We start from the raw sequence: 22,215 nt of genomic DNA, 5'->3' as shown, positions 1-22,215 counted from the left end.
TAGCAGCTTGGCTCACCGCAATCGGTCAACATGATGTAATCAATACTTGGATCAAAACGCATAGGTGGACAAGAGACTCTAGTAGACCGCCTCACCTCCTTGACCATTGCTATCCGCTCCCTCTGGAGCATTGCTAGTGGAAGGTACATCACTAGCCCGCTGAGTTGATTTCACTGTCTCTGAGGCTCTATATCCTTGATAGGTTGTTTATGCATCTTTGACTCATTGAAGATCACATCTGAACTACGGATGACTCGACGAGATTCCGGGTGTCAGAGACGATATCCATCTCTCCATCTGCACCATATCCAATGAAGATACATTGTGTGACTTTGGCTCTAACTTCTGTCGAAGTTGTTTAGGCACGTGAGCATAAGCTTCACAACCAAAAACACGTAGATGGTCATAGTGGGGCTTACGTTTAAACCATAACTCTTTTGGAATCTCATAATCCAATGGCATACTAGGCGAATGATTTATAATGTGCACTACAGTCAAGATGGCTTCTGCCCAAAAGCCTTGTGTGAGATTTGCTCTAGAAAGCATGGCTGTGACTCTTTCCTGAATCATATGATTCATGCACTTAGCAACTCCATTTTGAGCTGGTGTGTATGGTGCAGTAAACTGCCTTTTAATCCCCCTTTTAGCACAGAAATTGTCAAACTCCTTGGAGACATACTGTCCAATGTTGTCAGTCCGCAACCTCTCGAGTTTCTTGCCCGACTGATTCTCAATAAGTGCTAAGAATTTTTGGAACACAGGAAGAACTTGATCCTTATGTTTCAAAGGACATGCCCACACCTTTCGAGTAGAGTCATCTATGAATGTCACAAAATAGCTGCCCCCCTATTAACCCTCACTCGCATTCCTATCACCTACGACGGATTCTGTATTATTTATTTGGTAGAGTCAAGTACCGGGCTTGTCGATCCAATAGGAAAAGGGTAAGAGTGATCGCCGATGAGAGGCACACTCTAACTGGAACATTCAAGGGATTACTTGGCTAAGCATGGGAGCCCAAGTGTGAATGGGGCGAGCTCATATAAAAGTCAACTAAACCTAAAATTCACTCATTCTCTCATTTGTGCAATTGAAGAGTGCTCTTGCTCCATCTCCATCTTCTTCTTCTTCATCTCCTTGTGTGTGTGTGTGTATGCGTGAGAGAGAGAGAGAGAGAGAGAGAGAGAGAGAGAGAGAGAGAGAGAGTGTGTGTGTGTGTGTGTGTGTGTGTGTGTGTGTGCGATTGAGCATTGCGACGGCACGACGGCGGCGAGGCGGTTGAGCACGGCGTAGCGGCGTCTCCCTCTTCTTCGCGGCGAGGAATCCTCCACGACAGCAAACGTAGAGCGGTGAGTGACACACCATCGTCATCTTTGAGTTTACTAGTTTAGGCTAGTTGCGTGCTTGGAGCCATTTGTGGCTCGCACACAGTGTATCGGCAAGTTCCTTTCGTTGACACGTGCGACAGACGCACACGTTTTTGGCGCTTGCCGGGGAATGCCATACACTAAGCTTGAATGGCACTTTGTGCTTCTTTTGTGGTGCAATTTCAATTGTAGGAAAGGTAGGAAAGGAAGGTGTGTGTGTTGAGAAGAAGGATTTTATGATGTTACTGTGTATTTCTTTGTTAATGAAGTTTTGAAAGGTTACTGTGTTTTCTCTGTGCTAAGGTAGTAGTATTAAGGTTGTTAGTTCTGTGTAATGCAATGTACAGAAAGTAGAAAGTAGATCTGTGAGAGCTAATGAAGTGTGTTAGTGTGTACTAGTAGGTGTATTAGTTTTAAGGAGGTAGGTAGGGTGTGTGTGTGCTCGCGTGCAGGCCGCGGCGACCTTATCCAAAAAAAATTTAAAAAATGGTAGGACCGGGATCGGGAATATCTCCCAGACCCAAGCCCAAGCTCACGCTTAGGCTCAGCCCTCAATCGACTTTTTTGAGGATCAACGGAGCTTCAGGTGACCGAATGTTGTGCTGTAAAGCACACAACAACCCTCTGCGTGATACGCTCGTTTTGAGCTATCACACACTTTAACACTAGGTTGGTAACCTAACAGGACATAAAAGTGTCCTTTCAGGGTTTTGAAAAAAACCTCCAAAACCATAGTAAATCCACTCATTTTGTAAAATCCTTTCATGAGGTTATAGTTCAAGGCCTACTACACATGGAAAAAATAAGAAACTTGTAAAATTTCTCATCTTTTGGTCACACCAAGTCTCCAAAGTTGATGGACCAGTACATTTTCATCAAAACAGTCATTTCTTATGTTTTGTTGCATAAAAATAAGATTAGGGATTTTTGTAGGACTTGAGATAAATTCCCTAGTTAACTTCAATGGGTTGGTGATCAGAACATATGAGTGCTTCTCACTCACTATTTTTTGTTTTGCCAAAAGAAATAGGTACAAAAAAGTTGAATTTTTACCATTCTGCAAACCTATCATCAAAGTTTCTATAGCCACGCTCAATACAAATAATATATGCACGTTTTCTTAGTTCCCTATTGTCCTTTAGGTTCATAAGGAGCCATGGAGCATGTCAAAAGAATAATACATCTCTTACTAAGGGGAATCTTGGGGACAAAGATGAAGTGCTAAATACAGCAAACATGAAAAAGCTAGGTTCAACATTATGAGTTGTAGAATCCCATAGAAACTATTCAATATCTAGCCAAATTTTATCCTTATGACTAGATATGGTTATTACCTACAAAATGCATGTAGTTGTCACAAGAAACTAACAATATTGAAAAAGCTATACTTGATATACTAGAATGTTTCGTTTTCTTCTATGATTGAAAAAATCAACCATCGTTGTCTACTATGCAAAATAGGGTATTAGGTGCCCCAAAACTCAAGGAATATTAGCTTTATGTTACAATATGCGACATAGAAAATCAAAACTGCATTTGGATATCATGAAAGCCACCAAAAAAATCATAGAAGAGCTAAAATTGGCTAAAAAACAGGATTTGACAATTTTTGTAATTTAGTCATAACATACAACTTTAACATTTATTTCTCCCTAGAAGCATTTGGACATGTTGAGGACTACTAAAGATAGTTCTCTAGCATTATAGACCTCACAAACATGAATTCTAGAGTGGTATAGTTGCAAAAAGTTGAAAAAATTCAAAAACAGGACCCGTTTTTTCACACAGTTTAGGTTGTGAAATGTTGTGCAAGGACAAGGTTAAAGATGGAATTGATATTCCAAAAAAATGTCAAGTTTTTTTCAGCTCATGAGACAACTTTCTAGACAGATAGCACCTCCAAATCCATTTTGAAACTCTTGACATAATTCAAGGAAAATGGTCACTTCACAGGACATAAAAGTGTCCCAGGACATAAAAGTGTCCCATTACCAACCTAGTGTTAATCAAAAAAATCGATCATTAAAAAAATTAAAAAAACATTAAAAACATAAAAAAAAACAAGTGAAAACGGACGCCTAAAAAAGTAAGCGGTTAACCTTCGAGGTTATTCGTCGATGCTTGTAGGGTGCCAAAGGCACATGCATCTGCGTTCTGGTCGTGTGCTAGAGACGGAGCAACTAGAGAGAATTTCGACTTACGCGAGTTCTCAATATCCACCTACCTTAGGTCCGAGCCCTTGGCGGGGACCCAAGGTAGTACAAACCAAGACCCGAACATAGCGGCTAGTGACTCTTCCTCTAACTACGACGTCATGGAGGGTTTCCCAATGCCTAATCCCAATAGCTCAAGCCAAGACATTCATGCCATGGGCCCGGGGTTCGGGCCGAGTGTGCTTAGTTGCTTGAAGGAAACCTTTAGTAGAGCCACTCGCGCCGAACATGGATTTAATGATGTAAATGAGGGGGGTGGGGAAGTAAATTCTCCATTCATGACCAACGTAGACCCTGTGCCCTTAGAGAATGTGCACATGAATACTTCATTCACTGCACCTCCTGACTCTTCAAAGCTATTCCCCTCCGAGGTTATATTACCTTATGGTAGAAGCCTTGCCGAAGTGCAAGAGGTTGAGCGGTATACCCTTGGAGCAAGGGAAAAGGAAATTGAGAGCTTATGCAAGGCGGAGCAACGAAGAGAGTTAAAAGCGAAAGCCCCTATGTCAATATCCTTGCTAAGAGAGCAATCGAGTGCTCCTGACTTAGCAACCGCTAAGGGCCAACCCCTAGAAAGCAGCATTGTATCCAGCTCAAAGGACACCCTTAGCACCTCAATCCTAGATGGAGCGTTCTTAAATGAGAATTGGGAGTACGAACTACAAACGGAAACTCTAACCGACTTATACACATGTCACACCTATCACGTGGTTTGGTTAGATGTCCGACAATCCACAATGGGTGCTACTAGTGTGGAGGATCAACAACAAAGAGTTTGTGAGGTCATCCATAGGGTCATTGAGTTAGAGAGACAGAACAAGGGGATCAACATGCCTTCAACGGGTCTCATGAGATTCTTGGATACAGGAAAGGCTAAACAACCGACCTTATTGCAAATGGAGACTCCCTCGGTAAGTTCGATGGACCTCCATATGTTGTTTCGCCAGGGGTCTCAATACAATTTGAGCCTACAAGTGATAGCTTTACCTTTACAAGTCTAGCTCATCTTTCCCTTGATGACACCACGGCTACCATGCCTACCCCCAATGATGGGCATGCCAAGAAACACGCCATGGACCTCATTTGTTAGTAAAGCACCGCTACATGGTAGCTCAATGCCTACAACAGTACCTACAAGTGTGTACCAATCGTATACACCCATGGGTCCTCGTACTCATGTAGTCCCTACTCCTCCCATTGTTTCAACTACCTATGCTCCACAATCACAACACCCAAGTTCTTATTTCCATGGGACTATACCGGCTAGCATTAGCATGTCACATACGACGTCTGTTATGTCTAGGGCCACACATATGACCTTTGGGCTGCCATATGGCACAACACCGTACCAAACGTGGAACCCAAGGGCTTCCTATGCGCCAAGCCCAATGCCAATACCTACTCCACATGTAGTCTCTGGAGCGCCTTCACCCACTGTGCATGCTCACTTAGGTGACTTGGCAACATTTGCTCAAGCTATTGGTCGATCTATTGCTGAGAATATGCATAACACGCCTGATAGAGAGCCTAGAAGTAAGGCAGTACAAATAGACAAGCTCACACACAAATTTAGTGGAGATGGGGATGTGAGAAAGCATATCGAAGTGTTTGAACAAATATGCGAATCTCTAGGAGAACACAATGACCTGCATAAGAGTAATGCTTTAAGCCTAACCTTAAGTGGGAAGGCAGGAGATTGGTATAGAACCCTAAGGGTAGAAGAAAAAATGATATACCCTACTCTTAGGAGATTGTTAAAGAATACATACGAGAGGGAGTGCTTTGGGGTGTAGCCTCTCAGCTCCTCCAGAAAGCCCAACAAGAGGAAGGAGAGTCGGTGAGAGACTTTATTAGTCGCTTGAAGCATTTGCATTCTCGTTGTAATCCAAATGAGTGCTTCAATAATAATCAATTGCTTGATAGATTCATTAGGGGATTACGACATGAGGATATCTACAATGGCCTAGTCATTAGAGGTATCACCACTTGGGAAGCAGTCACCACCAATGCGATCCAATTGGAGGATAATTTAATGATTCAAGGAGAAAGAGTGTCTGTTGAGACTAAATCTATCAGCTCGCAAGCATCAGGGCATCAGCCAATGACCCTAAAGACTATTGCTAAGGAGCCAAAGATATCTGAGATGACTTTAGTAGATCTCACTAAGGTCATTCAAGAGAGTCTTAGAGACAATCGTGCTCCGCAAAACAATCATATGTATCCAAGAAGGGATCAACAATGGTGCTCAGTATGCTATGGACCGCATAGTACCAGTGAATGCCCTACTTTCATAGTAAAATTCAATGGGAACTGCAATGCCTGTGGGAGGTATGGTCATCAAGCTAAGGATTGCATAGTATTTAAGCGCGCGATGGCCAATAGACCAACCTTAGCATGGACAGAGTGCCTGCATTGATGCCTGCCCCACCTCTTGAACAAACAGCACAACACATGGTCCCTAGGGCCCAAAATGTTGTTCAAACAATACCCTTACCACCTCTAGTGCTAGGACCGCAACCACCACATCCGAGAATCACTTCTGTGAATCAAGTGGGTTGTGAGTCATCTATTTCTTGTTTGGAAGGCTGTGAGGAAGATATAGATCCTAATATTGCCTATGGGATGGATGTACTTGAAGAAAGTCCACAATACTATATGGAGGACTATTGGGGACAAGTCAAACCTGTCTATCAAGTAGCTGCTCTTGCGGCAAGAAGCCAAAATGTCAATTACACTGCTAAGAGACCACCTTTTCAATGCTATGAGTGTGGAGGTCCACATCATGTAGCCGAGTGTCCTATTAGGCTACAAAAGAACGCCACACTAATGCAAACCAATCAAGCGAGCATGTCTACAATGCCGATACTCATGTGTAACCGATGTGGCATAGATCATTTGATTGCCCAATGTCCAAATAATCCAAATGCACCGAAGATCACGCCATTAAACTTGATTGAAGTTATCGAGGAGCCATCACAAAGTACACATGTGGTACTAGTAAATGTACTCACACGATCGATGCTTCAAAAACAAAATTATATTCTTGAGGAAAGAGACACGGCATCAATTGCCCAATCTCACAAAAAGAAGAAAACACGAAGGAAGAGATCGCAAAAAGCAGCAAAGTCAGACCCCAGTTCAAAGACCAACGTAGGGACTGGTGATGACCCCGTGTATATGAACGACGCTGAAGAGGATTTACCCCAGTTCAAAGACCAACGTAGGGACTGGTGATGACCCCGTGTATATGAACGACGCTGAAGAGGATTTGGATTCAGGTGAAACCATGGATACCAAAATGACCACTAAGATAGAAACCAACAAGGAAGATCTTCATGAGCCACAATGGCCAGGATCCAAGAAGAAGATAGGAACTTATCCAAACCCTACATAGGAGATTGAGCGAGTCAAGCAATTAAGGAGTTTGGTAGAAGATACCCAAAGGGATCTAGAACCAGCACCTAGGAAGATCCAGATTACAGACACCGTGTTCCCTACGCAACAACAACCTCACCAAGTCCATAGACCCTTAGCCATACCTAGTGCCATCCAAGAAGAAAGTGACTTAAAGTCATGGGAAGGTGGGCGTACTCACTTCTTGATGGAAAGAATGTTTACAGAGGGACTACCTGATCCTATCAAAGAAATGGAGATCCCATCTTCCCCACGTCAAGGGACTGAAGTCCAAAAGGTGCCGTTAAACATTGCCAAATTGATGGATTTCATGTCTTCAGAAGTTAGAACCACCATCATGTCCAAACTATATATAAAGACCCTGAGCTAGTCTCAACTCTTTGAGCCTTCCTCAATGGAGAACTAAAGTTTGGGCTACCACAATTTGCACAGATGGATGGAGCTAGGGAGATGCCAATAGAGGAGGAACACTTAGATCCACAACCCAACCTAGATGAGAACCTTGTTATAGAAATACCTGTTAACAAGTTGGGACAATACTTTGAGGGTGATGAATCCAATGCGACCATACCAATCACTAATAAGGGATTAACTGTGAAGGGAATCCTAGATGGTGGCACTGGGATTAGCATTGTGACTAAAAATTACTGGGAAACTATGGGAAGACCTCACCTTGCGACCACAACCATAGTAGTGAAGATGGCCAATGGGTCTATTGTTAAACCTATTGGGATGCTAGAAGATCTCAAGATCAAGGTCGTTGGACATAAAATAAGAATTACCTTCATTGATATGGATTTCTCCAAACACACTATGGCATGGGAAATGATCTTAGGATGTCCTTTCATGAGGGAAGCAAAAATGGTGCATGACTGGTCTAAAAACCATGTCTACTTGCAGTTCCAAGATTCTGTCATTCGAGTGGATCTTGTGACTGGTCGAGCACATCCTCTAGGAAACAGGTTTATAATTGATCATAGATCTGACACCACAGTTCACTCGGCCCCATTGCAGTATTGTTACACGTGTAAAGCGGACACTGATGTTGGGCAAGATTCTCCTTATATGGATGTACTACCTGGGATGACTGAGTCGGACAATGTGGATTGGGTCCACCTAGCAACAACCATAGACACTTGGGGAAACAGAGGGACGACCTGGGTAACACCTAAGGGGGATGAAATGCCTGTACCCTTAAATATGCTACAAGAAATGCATATAGCTTTTGACAAGACTCATCCTCATATAACAAAGAGAACATACAAGTGGGTCCCTAAAGCTTCTTTAGCGACCACACCTAGTGCTAAAAAACAGAAGCCTTGTAAGAAACGTCCCACTCGCTCCAAGAAATGTAAGAAAACGTGGTGTTGGATTCCTAAACGACTATTGGAAGCCCAAGGCTACTATCAAGGAAATGATCGAATCTGGGTGCCAAACCGTAGATTGTGTTCTTACCTGTCACCTAACCCATGTGAGCCAAATCCTGTAGCCTCAAAATGAATTGACGATCGTGGAAAGAAAAAATTCACAGAATTCTACACACCCGCTCCAGAGCTAGTTTGGGTACCAAAGAAAGAACAATTTTTTCCACCTAGCTCAGGAAGGGGGGAGTCCCATGAAGCTTCTAGCTCCTCATATAATGCATCCATAGAGGTAAAAGCTTCTCCACAACCTCCACCTACAATAGTGGACCTCCATAAAGCTACAAAGGAATCCACACCTCCCAGTGTTCAAGAATCACCTGATGAACCACTTCAAGTTCGATCCTGGGAGAGTACCTTACCACCCTTGCAACTCGACGAGGCACCTAAGGTAATAGAAAACTAATGGCAAAAATCCTCACCTATTACCAACTAGAACAATTGGTTTCAAAGGGTGACAAGCACATTTCAAACAGTATGACCTACCCAAGGAAGGGGGGAAGTCTTCAGTCACGTCAGCCTATTGAATTTTTTCCCTCTCAACCTTCCTCCCTGACCTCTCAATCTCCAATCTTAGGGAATGTATATATAAAGCCTTATACTCACAAAAAACAAAAATAATAAAGAGCAAGAGCAATTAGCAAACGAGTATGCACAATAAAAGTCAAAACATTGACCCAGACCTCCACATTCACATCCGGTACACTGAAACAGAAACCTATGTCATAAAACACCTTTAATCCTCATCACTCGAGTGATGGAGGGTAGGTAGGATTAATACAATAGGAGTGTTTTTGTTTTAGAGTTTAGTGATTAGCAAAGTTCTTTCTTCCCACTAATGTGCCTCCTAGAGGTATTCTATGTGTTTCCTATTGTGTACAGGAACGTGTTGCTGTTGTTAGGATTTGGACCTTCATGGAATCTTTCTCTCGTTCACACTTCAAATCAAGCGCGACCATCAACACAAACAGGTGTTTCTTGTCCATTAGCATTGTCCCTTATCTTTTTTGCATCCATGTTTGTCTGCTTTAATTGTGATTGGTAGCATAATATTCAGCGCATTTTCTTAGTATCAAACATGAGAGAGAGAGAGAGAGAGAGAGAGAGAGAGAGAGAGAGCGAGCGAGAGAGAGAGAGAGAGAGAGAGAGAGAGAGAGAGAGAGAGAGAGAGAGAGAGAGAGAGAGAGAGAGAGAGAGAGAGAGAGAGTGCGATCTAGCATTGTGGCGGCACGACGACGACGAGGTGGTTGAGCGCGGCGTAGAGGCATCTCCCTCTTCTTTGCGGCGAGGAATCCTCTACGACAGCAAGTGTAGAGCGGTGAGTGACACACCATCGCCATCTTTGAGCTTACTAGTTTAGGCTAGTTGCATGCTTGGAGCCATTTGTGGCTCGCACACAGTGTATCGGCAAGTTCCTTGCATTGACACATGCGACAGACGCGCACCCCCCCCCCTTAGAGATTTGGTTGACATAGGACCACAAACATCACTATGTACTAAATCTAGAGGTTCAACTCGCTTTTGACCCAATGGTAAGTGCACGGACATAAAGTAAAGTGTGTGCCATTTCTTAGATGCAATTTGACGTTTTCGACACCCTCAATGTCTAGTTTATAAGCATCACCAAGTCTCACTTTGCCACAAGAGTGAGAATAAGTAGAGAACCACTCTCTATGTGGTGTCACATGGAAACTCACACCAGAATCTGCTATCCAATTCTGTGCATACTGCGCATCTTCTGTAACAAGAGCCTCGACAGGTAGATCTGCTGTGAAGACCAATACATCAGAGGTAAATGGCATAACATTCGTTGGAAGAGTCTCTACATTAGGAGCATTTGAAGACTCTAGCGCATTGATCTCCTCTAACTTTTCTTTGCCCTTGTTTGAATCATCAGACTTAAAAGTGTCACCGGATTGTTTATCCTTCTTGCTTTGCTGCCATTTCCTACAATCCTTCTTCACATGCCCTTTTTTATGGTAGTGATAGCACTCGACATTATTCATAGAACCCAGAGACTTACTGCGTGAGTCCCCAAATTCCTTGCTTTTGGCATGACTTTGAGTGCGACCCCTCTTTCTATCACTAGCAACATACACATCACCATCCTTCTTGCCTTCGAGAGATTTCCTGCGAGTCTCCTCGGTAAACAGACTCCCAAGGACATCATTGTACACTAGACCGGTACCAGGTGCTGAGTTGCTAATCGCAGTACAGAACGTATCCCAAGACGAGGGTAAACTGCATAGCAAGAAGATACATTTGATTTCCTCATCGAAGACTAAACCCTGAGTGGTCAACTGAGTAAAAATGATATTGAACTCATTAAAGTGAGTAGAAATAGTGCCCTCTTTCTTCATACGAAGGTCAAACAACTTTTTCATCAAGAAAACCTTATTAGTGGCACTTTTGTTCTCATAACTAGAACACAACTTATCCCATACATCTCTAGCAGTCCTTTCTCCAACTATAGTAAAGTACACAGATTCGGCCAAATGCAAATAGAGGGTAGATTTGGCCTTAGCATCAAGTTTCTCCCACTCAACATCTTTATACTTGCCCTCTGGGTGCTCCATGATAGGATCCAGTTGGCCTTTTTGTATAAGGACATCTTGAATTTGCTCTTTCCAGATAGCAAAATTCGTCCCATCAAATTTTTGGATATTGTAAATATCCTTTTCACCACTAGATGACATGGCTGCAAGCTAAAGATAATATGGCGATAAACACTAGTAATTCTGGGAAAAATTTGGCAGAGTTTCCCCAGAAAAACTGACAGAATCTCAATCCAAAACTGTCACAAGAGATCAGTAACGCATCAAAAGTAATGCTCTCAGAGCATAAGACAGGCGCATCAACCACTAACTGTGCATAAAAAGTCAAAAAGCTGACCCAAGATTGCCAACATGGCGTCAAATGCACCTAGCCCTCTCTATACATGTCCTATGGCGAGGCCACGAAAAAGGGGTACTCCAGCAACCTGTATCACCAAAAGGATCTCAACATTTGAGAATCCCCCAGCTCAAGAAAACCTCACGCTATCGACCCTCACAAAAGGTTATGCAGACAAGAAACCAACCCAGTCTTAAAAAGGGCCTCTGAACCGAGTCTCAAAAACGGTCAGGACTGCCAGAAACAAGACAAATCGGCTCCACAAAAGGTACATATGGCAATTTCCGCAACTCAACGTACATCCACTATCAACAATACTGCAAGGTGCAGTATACGCGCTCAAACAGGTGCCAAACGAAATGTTCAAGAAGTAAACAAATCCTTGTGGGGAGTAAAACTGCTCTCAAAAGAGCTCAAGCACTATCAAAAGTGCCAAAACAATGCATATACGCATCAAGTACTCTCACTGAAATCTGTGTTGATGCTAAACACCGCAACCTGTAAGAAACCTGGATGTCCTGTATGTATGCAAGAACCTCTGAGGAGATGGATGCCTAAAAACCCCGAGACAATGTCGATGCCGAAAGGTGCTCCTAATCAGCCCATAAACACCATCTCAATAACACATAATAGCCATAAAATGGCTATATACTATCCCAAAATAGTCTCTGAACAACCTGCACCTGTGTCCTGTAGCTGTAGCAAAAGTGGAGTTGAAAAATACAACTCCTGAAGCGTAGCTCGGATGAAGCTTTCGACTACACGAATAGCTTCGAAAGGGGGATAAAACTTTAGGACTCCTGTTGGAAACGCTCTCGGAATGTTGAATTTGCCGATGCCAAAATCGAAAACCTGTTTGCACTTTTGAAAGTACGCACGTGCGGACGCGAAAACGACAAGCAGAAACCTTGCTCTGATACCAGTTGAAGGTGCCGCGGGAAGTGCAAGTGCGAGAGCAGAGAGAGAGAGACCTACTTTGGGTGGAGCGCAGAGCAACGTTATCCTGTTTGTAGCTCCTTATTTTGTTGTATTAAAAAATAAGTGTATAATGGTTAAGTTAGTAGATGGGTTAGTAGTAAGTGGGATTTCCGGCCAGTTGGCCTGAATCCCAACACGCCATTTGGTGAGTACTTTGTCTTTGGCATTGCTAGCCAAAAACTGCTTCATGATGGAAGCTCTTAAAGCTTTCCATGTTTGGAGCTTCACCGTTTGCTCGTAGGCTAGACCACCATTGCCTAGCGGACTTTTGAAAATGCATAGCTACATGACGTAGCTTAGAGGACTCCGTGAAGCCCTCATCTCCAAACGCCGCATCAAATTCTTGGATAAAGGCCAAGACTTTGTCCGTAGCACCAAAGGTGCCATTGTAGGTAAGGAAAGAGATGTTCTTTCCTCCCTCTTTGAACTTTTTGAGCTTGGACGACCTTTTCCAGGCGGCATAGAATTTCCTATGGCCTCTTCTCTTGGGTGGTTCGAGATCTGCACCAGCACTTTCTTCAGAAGAGAGAGGATGAGGAGGATGGAGAAGAGGGTGACCACTTTCTTGCCTTTTTCTTCCCTTGTCCCTCCTCTTCTGCACCATTACTTTCTTCAAAAGAGGAAGAGGATGAAGAAGATGGAGAAGAGGGTGACCTCTTTCTCGTCTTTTTCGTCTCTTGTTTCCTTTCTTCCCTTTTTGAATTGTGAAGAGGAGTATGCGATGGTCTTCTTCATTTAGGGGGTGTTGGAGAGCGTTTTGCCTGCCGTCTTTGTGCCCGGGTAGGTCACCTAATAAAAATGTAACCTATCACGTGAGTTCAACAGAAGGGTATTTAAAGTTCTCAAAACTTACAGAAATATATGTACAAAAGGGCATTATTTTTTCAAATTTGAAAAAAACTTACAGATTTTAAAAGAAAAGGGTACATTATATTCTTAACAAAATTCACAAATAAGGGGTTTTACAAACATGTCTTGAACGCACGTGATATGGTAGTTTTACACATAGTGAACCCCCCGAGTCTTTGTGGAGCCATCTCCATCGATGTGGCAGGAGACTCGCTTCTTTCTTGTTCTTTCAGTGGAGGCTCTACCGTTGAAACTTGGGCTCTCCTTTGAGAGGGAGATGCCTCATTGAGTAGTAAGGTTTTGAGCCCTTTGCACGGATCCTCCTCTTCTTTTCTTATCGGAGAGAGTTCTCTTTTGGAAGTCTCACCAGGAGCTTTCCTAGGTACTCTCTCTTCTTGGTGGGGAGTTTGAAGAATACCATGGGTGGATTGCCCAGGGCTTGTTGAAGCTTAGAAACAAGATAGTTTACAAGCATAGGGGTATCATTAGTTGCTCTTTCATTAGCAAAATCAAAGCTATCAACATTCATTTTAATCTCTTTTCCCTTGTCAGCCATACTAGAAATTTTTAGATGTAAATTTTTACTTGTACTTTGGCACTTCAAGCCCTAGTTGATGTTCCTCTTTACCTTCAAAGATAAGCACTCAAGCATCTATACCCGTGGCTCGAATATTATAAATTGCAAGGAATAGAAGAGAGGGTTTCACGGAGCCGAGAGAGCATCGGTTCCTGTCAAGCTTCTAATAGCTCAATAATGGTTAAGCCATAGGCAAGCCCTATAGGACTCCATTATTAAGACCATAGCTCTCGACGGTATCCCCGTTAGCTGCATAAAGCAGACAAGCTTCAAGAATAAAAAATCCCTATTCTACTTACTATTTCACAATTAATAACACCAACCATTTTGTAGCAAGCTTGAGGACCTCTCTTCTTGAGCAAGAAAAGAGAAACCAATAGCTCTAATACCAATGTAACATTTAATGCACTAGTAACTTGTGCGTACCGGAAAATGATAACATAGTGAGCATTCCATGAGAACAAGTTCCAAATGAGCATAGAGAGAGTACTTGATTGGAGAAAGCAACATAGCAATTACACCTAGCTAGTTTGGCATAGACAATACTTGAAAAGAGAGAGAAATAGAACAATTGACAACAGTTGAGGACCGGAATTACATGGAGCCGGGGTCCCCCCTCCAAAAAGGCTTTGTATTATAGCTTCTCCCATCAAAGGAGACTTTTGTACAATACAATCTTTGTGTTCCTTGACAAAACTCGGTGTAATGAAGATGGAAGCTTCATACACCAAATTATGCTTGAAAAAGACACCTAGTGGGCCTAGCCTCAGTCCCAAGACCTCACACACCTTCAAAGATGGTGAGAGCTAGTAGGGAATGAGGAAAGATTGAGAGAAAGAAGATGTATCTTACAAGAAAGAAGTATTCTCCTCACATAATCACTCTAATAGCATAGCTTAGCTTAGTAATTAGCATGGTAGAGGAGATGAGCATGCCATTGAAGCTTGGATCTTGGTTGGATTTGCATTCCATAGCCAAGAGTTGTTGGTGTAGGCCTCTACTTCTCAATGCTTGGAGAAGGAGATGGAGTTCTTGCTCAACACATGAGTTGTGTGTGTAGCAAAAATTGGTTAGTGTAAAATGCCAATCTCTCTCTCTTCTTGGTCAACCCCTCTTCCCAAAAGCTCTTGCTGTCTTCACATTGGCTCCTGTAGAGCTTGTCCAATAACAACTAAGAAGCATAGTTGATAGCCTTGTGAGACAAGTGTCCCCCTTTCCCCTTTTGTGAGAGCTTTAGGTAATGAAAATAATTTATTTAAACTCTCATTGGACCTTTTAGTCTTCTAGCCAATAGGAATGAAGCAAGCCATTGGGCTACTGGATGCTCATTGGACCCCTTGGTAGACTGTCCAATAGTCTTCTAGGGAGCTTAATTTCTATTAGCTCTTTTATCAAGCATTTTTAAGTTGATTAGACTAATTTTACTCTAGCCTATTTCTCATTGGTCCACCTCTATGGCCATCCAATAGGATTTGAGGGGAGATTGGGGGCAACTGGGCTAGGAGCCTGCCATGTGTTCATTCTTCTGTTTGTGTAAAGGGAGAGCTTGGGAGTGTGTGTGTGTGTGTGTTTCTCTCTCTTTCCCTACCATTAGGACTCGCCCCCTCCTTCCTAGGGATGTGGGAAGCCTTTTTAGTCTTCCCATCACCATCCAATTTTCCCCACTTTTGGCCATTGACTTTTTAATTAATTTTTGAAACTTTAGCCTATGGAAGTCTCAATGGAGCTAAACCTTAGGTCTTTTAAGCTCCATTGATGCACATTGCTCTTTTGCATAGTGTCCCCCTTTGAATCCCTTTTATCTCTCCTTTGGATCCTTGGTGAGATCGGTCTGGCAGCCTTACCAATATTTTAGCTTTTACTCCCCTGGTACCTCCCCATATTAAATAATGAGTTTAACATGAGAAAATCATTTGGGAGAATTAGATATTAGTTTTTTATGACAAATTCCCTCTTTAAAAACCTTGACTTTTATTCCTTTTCTTCACAAACTCAACTAAGTTTACTCAAGAAGCACACAACCCTATTATCTCAACAAAACTTCTCCGTTCTAAAATCTAGTTCAATGCAAATGCAAATGCAAATGCAAATGAAACTAAGGTTCGTTTCACACTAGGGGTGGTGCCCAGTTGTGAGGTTCAAGCAACAATCTAGGCCATTACATGTGATATGGTTCTTGGCCTTGTCTATTGTCACACAAGCGCTGCACCCCAACACTATGTTTTTCTTGATATATGGCATGCTACAACAACAATAGAGATGTATATACACAAATTTGTCGGAGGTTGTCTAACCTAAACATGACTCAAAAACGAGAGGAGGTGCTCATGAGTTGTGCGGCCTCCTTCGCTCACCATGTGGTTGTCCACTGCCTCATGTGACAAAAAATACTCAAGGTAGAAGCTAAAATTGGTCCAAATCAATTTGAAATCTATTTCAATACTACCTAACAAAGCACTCTAGTTTTGTCAAAGTTTCCACTATTCTCTCTAGCCACTGCTGTAATGTTCACCCTGCTTTATGCTCGTGTCAAACAAGGGCATCAAACAAACCAAAAAAGAGCTTGTTTGGGTGCCTGAGGCTGAGAAATATAGAAAATAACCTTCAAGGAAAGGATCAATGAATTAGATTATGTGAGCTAGAAAGATTTTAGTATCGGTTATGCCAATGGCTTAGTCTTTGGAGGGACCGTTCACATAGGAACTCTTTGCATGTGTGTTGACTAATTGGGATGGGCAAAGAGGTCAAGCGCATAGAGATGGCCATAAGGTGGGCATCAATTCTCGAAAATAAACTTATTTCCAAGAACTTGAGAAAACCTATAAGTGCAAAAAGTAAGAGGTTTTTGGCTTAATTATGAAGGTATTTAAAAAAAAAAACACTAAAATCCCCTAAAATTTGTAGGTTTTTTACACCTCCAAAGTTTATTTTTAAAGGTAAATTTCAAAATTTGAAAGTGGGATTACACAAAACCTAGGTTTTTTCGAGCACTTGTGGGCATCTGCACACACGTGCGGCGGACCTGTGTGACGCAGGTCTTATGGAACAGGCCTTACTTTCATATCTGCAGACTCCAGGTTAATAACCTTGCAATGGATGCTCTGTATCTTTCTATGGTAAAAGCTTTACCCACTTCATGATCGAGGCGATGCGTGAAGGTGTGATCGCATACCCACCTCCACCACCACCACCACTCGCTGGTGCCGATGCAAAGAGACATGTCTCCCTCCCCCCTCAGCTTTTGCGAGCTTCCCCTCATGTAGCGCTCGTCACGTCAAGGAAAATGCACCAACCCGCCCGCACTTTTAAGGCCGCCCTCTTTGCGTCAACCCTCCGTTCCCGCCTTATCAGACCGCCCACATTGTTGTCTCAGATCTGTTCCGCATCGCCATCGCCAGAAGAGATCCTCTGCCCTCCCCTCCGTCCTTACCTGGTCGCAGATTCAAGCTCTCTCTCTGCTGAAGCTAAAATGCCGACGATTTCAGATGAAACCCTAAGGTGCCAGATTGCGCAAAACGTTGATTTTGACACCAAAACCACAGGTATATTCGGAAACCCTTTTAGTGCATGCAATTCTCCAAGCCCCCATCTGCAAGATGAGTCCACCGGGGGTGTAACCTCATCCTCTGCCTCAGCCATTAACTCCTTCCATGCTGTTTCCATTTCGTCCCAGCAACATGAAGTGGTCATTGCTCTTGGAAGCAACATGGGCAACAGGGTTGCCAGCTTTGACAAAGCTTTGAGCATGATGAGGAGAGCTGGTGTTGATGTGATCTGCCATTCAAGCTTGTATGAGTCCGCCCCAGCATATGTTACCGATCAGCCAAAGTTTCTCAATTCCGCTGTCAGGGCAAGTACAAGGCTTGATCCAAGCTCTTTGCTTGGAGTTTTGAAGGGTATTGAAAGGACTCTTGGCAGAGCAGCCAATGGCATTCGGTATGGGCCACGTCCCATCGATCTGGACATTCTTTTCTATGGTGATACGATGTTTTCTGACGAGAATCTCACATTGCCACATCCTCGTATATGGGAAAGGCCTTTTGTCTTGGCACCATTGATGGATTTGCACAACACAAAGCTCGGCAATGGCAGTCATTTTTGGGCAAAGAGGTTTGAAAAGGCCAAATGTGCGTGGCAGCTTCTTGGTGGAGATAATCAATTGGGCCAAGATGGTCTTAAGCATGTTGTCCCTATTGCAGGGAAGCTGTGGCAGTGGTCTGATAGGACGTATGTGATGGGCATTGTTAATGTGACACCCGATAGTTTTAGCGATGGTGGTAAATACTTCTCAGTGCAGGATGCGGTTTCCCAAGCTGAAGCTTTAGTACATGCAGGTGCGGACATCATTGACTTGGGTGCACAGTCTACACGGCCATTTGCCACCAAGCTTACGAGCGAGGAAGAGCTTGCTCGCCTGATACCTGTTGTGGAGGCAATCAAGAAGCTTCCATCCATGGAATCTGTATGGCTATCTGTGGATACCTTCTATTCGAAGGTTGCAAGAGAGGCTGTAAAGCATGGAGTTCACATGGTGAATGATGTTTCTGGAGGATCACTTGATCCTGACATGTATAAGACTGTGGCTGAGTTGGGTGTTCCCTATGTGGTTATGCACATGAGAGGAGATCCTAAAACTATGATGCAGGAGAAAAATATACGATATAAGAATGTAAGCTCGGATGTTTCAGTAGAGCTATGTGAGAGCTTAAGAAAGGCAGAGTCTTCAGGTATCCCGGCTTGGCGCATAGTTGTGGACCCTGGGTTGGGATTCTCAAAAACCTCTGAACAGAATGTGCAACTTCTTGGGGACCTATCTGCATTTAGATCAGGTCTTGGATCTTGGAGCTTGACTTCTACAAAGCTACCCTTGTTGATTGGGCCTTCCAGGAAACGATTTTTGGGCAAAATTTGTAACCGTGAGAAAGCAGAAGACCGCGATACAGCTACTATTGGTGCTGTGGTTGCGGGAATTGCGCAAGGTGTGGATATTGTGAGACTGCATAATGTGCAAGCAAGCATTGATGCTATTCGTGTTGCAGATGCTATTTTCAAGATGAAGGATTTGACCAAGGAGCACAAACAGGAGGATGCTTACTGATGATGTTGCTGCTACCCATACTTTGACCTTGAAACAGTTGCTCTGGAAACACATTGGTATGCATAAGCTGGTTCAAGAGGTGTTATATAAAGTCAGTAATGACGCAGAGACCACATAATTCATGTCTGCCACTTAAGGCAGTAAAGCAAATTTTTTAAGACGAAGATGTGAAGGGTGACTTCAAGGATTGAAAGACCAGTGATTCGAAGAAAGTTGCTGGTTGATCAGTGTCACCAAGAGCATATTCGCACTTCCCTAATCAGGGAGAAATTTGGGGAAGGAGATTCTATGGGGCATCTCTTGATGTGTTGGTGCAGTGCCTTGTTAAAGTAGGGTCATCTTTTCTGACTGCGCCCTGTGAAGGCGCAAATATGATGCATATATGGATAGAAGTTTTTCAATAGGATGAATTCGAGGCTTTATGGAGCATATACCTGCCCCTTTGACCTTGGGTGCTCTAGCATCTAGTACATGATAGGCAAGAGCTCACCTTGTAGCTTTTGCAAAGAAATTGTTATTTGCTGTTGGCATGCAGGCCTATAAAACTGAATGTTCAAGGTTTGGAAAATTTTTGGTCCATTTGGATAGAGAGCTCAAATATGTCGCTTTCATTACTAGGTTTTGAGCTTACTGAAGGAGAGGGATACTTTGAAGCTATTCTTTGCAGTAAGGTCATATTCAAGTTGCAATGGAGTGCTAGTGATTCAACGGTTATTGTAGGCTGGTTCAAGCTGAAGCTTTGGAGCATGTTCAAGCTCTGTTGAAATACACAAACTTGTAAGATTTACGACCCAAGACATTTGTTTGAACTTTGGGCATAGAATCAGGGCAAGATCTAGTCAATTGGCATAAGACTTTGTGGCTACAATTGGCCATGAACAAGCAGCTCCTTCTTAGCCATTGGGTTTGCAGGATTGCTGTGCAAAGTCATTGAATTTTCCCTTGGCTTTTGTAAGAAATCCAAGGTTCTAATTTTCGTAAAAACAGCCAATGTAGTTTTGGTGTTATGCAAGCTTTCAAAATTTTGGTGTATGTCTTCAATATTGGGCTACAAATGGCTCATTTTAGGTTCATTGATTAACACATACGAAGCACAAGTCTAGCTAAAGATGTGGCGACGTTCTCATTTAGTTAATTATTGCATTATATCTATTAGCTGGCAGTTGTCTCGGGTTTGAGTGAAACTTCACTACAACACACGAAAAAAGTGTGGTAGGCTAATGTTATGCCATCTAGAATGGTTTGTCAAGTATATTAGTGTAAGGTTTTCACCTCTAAAGAATAAGGAGACTGTTCTGAGAGAATTTGAAGTTCAAAAATTGGTTAATCTTTATTGTAAATGTAACCTTTTTTTGTATTTTTAGAATCTTAAACACAACATTACTTCATTTAAGAAATTTTTGAATTGAATTCGAACTGAAATCGAGCCCTGACTCACCTTTGGAAGTTTACATGGTTAAAAAACTGAATAAATAATTGAAATTCTTAGTAGAAATTACATCACATGGCATAGTAGATTTTGTTGCCTAGTAGTGGATATTGTGTCACATGGTCTCTTGGCATATGTTTTCAGTTAAAGGAACAAATGCAACCAAGTTAACATAACTTCATATTCGAGGTGGGTAGGTACTAGAAACGATATCAGGTCATGTTCAGGACAATAAAGGGCGCCGAAGGAGGCTTGGGGCTGTTTAAGCTCAATTGCAACTTACTGTAAACATCTATAAAAGATTAGTAACTCTCACAAATTGATTCAAATGGGCTTGTGGAAAATCCTCTCTAACTTTAAAGAGTTTTCAAGCTCACTACGATTGCAAAAACTCAAGTGAACTAATCAAGGCGATTAACTCTAAACCACTTCAATGAATTATAAATAATTTAATTGAAGATTGTCTTTTATACTTTTATATTACAAATCAGGAAATATTAGATTATCTTATATCATAAGTTAACTTCATTTTATACATTCAAATGTTGAAATGTTTTTTTTATTAGTAAGAGTAATTTTATGATTGTTAAATTATATTAAAGTTAAAATTGTTCCATTTTAACTTATATTTTTTAAAAATAAATTAACTTAAAAACTCTTGAGATAATTCTCAAAATTTTCAAACATAGTTATCAAGCTATGATAATTGTATCAAAATTATATTTATAATTTTGATAACTATTTAAAATAAAATCGTTTTATTTTAGTTTTAACTTAAAGAGAAAATATACTAAATTACATTAAAAATCTATGAGATAATTTTCAAAACTACCATACACTGTTAGCAAATCGTGATAATCATATCACAATTAGATTTATAATTTTGGTAATTATTTAAATCAAACTATTTGATCTTAACTTTAAATTAAAAGAGAGCTATCTTAAATTAGCTCAAAAATCTATTCGAAGTTACCACACATTGTGACCAAGTGGTGGTAATTATATTAAAATTATATTTACAATTTTGATAATTAATAAAGGTATTTTATAAAATATCAACAATCCATGGTATATATATCAAAATTATATTTATTGTCTTGATAATTATTTAAGCTAAAATTATCTATTTTTCGCTTTAGGTTAAAGAAAGAAAAAATACTAAATTGAAATAAGAACTTATGAGATAATTTTCAAAGCTATCACACACTGTTAACAAGCTGTAATAATTATATAAAGATTATACTTATATTTTTGATTTTTTTAAAAAATTGCTTAAAAAGCTATGAGATCATTTTAGAGTTGAAACACATTATTAGGAAGGACATCATACTTAGATTTTTAATTTAAATATTTATTAAAGTCAAGATTTTATGATGTTGACAGTAAATTAAAAGGAAAAGGTAATTTTTAGAGTTCAAACACACTATAAGGAAGGCAAAATCAAAACATCGTACTTAGATTTTCAATTTAAATATTTATTAAAGTCAAGATCTTTTGATGTTGATAATAAATTAAAAGGAAAAAGAAACCAAACTCACTTAGAAAGTTATGAAGTAATATCTATAGTCCAAACATACTGTTAAGAACTGAAATAAAAATGATCATACTCAGGTTTTTAGTCTAATTTTTTAAACTATGATCAGAATTGCTTGATTTTGACAGCGTACTAGAAGGAGAAACTATGAAAATAACTTAAAAACTTATGAGATAATTTCAAAGATCAAACACACTATTAAAAAGTTGAAATTAAACTATTATAATCAGATTCTTAGTTTAAATATTTACTACATTCAAAATTGCAGGGTTTTGATAATGAATCAAAAGAAAAAAATTATTAAAGAGGTTTAAAAATTATATGATAATTATAAGAGCTAAAAAGTATTAAAAAACCATGATAAGAATATTATGGTAATAATTATTACATATAGAATTATAATTAAATAAAAATTGTAATTCTTAAAAAAGTAAAAAATGAAA

The 22,215-nt window shown here is 41.1% G+C and overlaps 1 protein-coding gene across 1 annotated transcript; it reads left to right on the top strand.

The window, feature by feature from the left end:
* Positions 1-16,738: 16,738 nt before the first annotated feature.
* On the top strand, positions 16,739-19,841 carry LOC147427035 (folate synthesis bifunctional protein, mitochondrial-like). Its single transcript, XM_086498755.1, has one exon. It carries the CDS (start codon positions 16,848-16,850, stop codon positions 18,807-18,809), a length of 1,962 nt encoding a protein of 653 aa, XP_086354881.1. The 5' UTR covers positions 16,739-16,847; the 3' UTR covers positions 18,810-19,841.
* The last annotated feature ends 2,374 nt before the right edge of the window (positions 19,842-22,215 follow it).

The sequence above is a fragment of the Adiantum capillus-veneris genome, chromosome 24 (genome assembly GCF_014529385.1).
Source record: "Adiantum capillus-veneris isolate H3 chromosome 24, ASM1452938v2, whole genome shotgun sequence".
Lineage (NCBI taxonomy): Eukaryota > Viridiplantae > Streptophyta > Polypodiopsida > Polypodiales > Pteridaceae > Adiantum > Adiantum capillus-veneris.
Note: the sequence above shows the minus strand (reverse complement) of the source record. Positions and strands in the feature narration are given on the sequence as shown.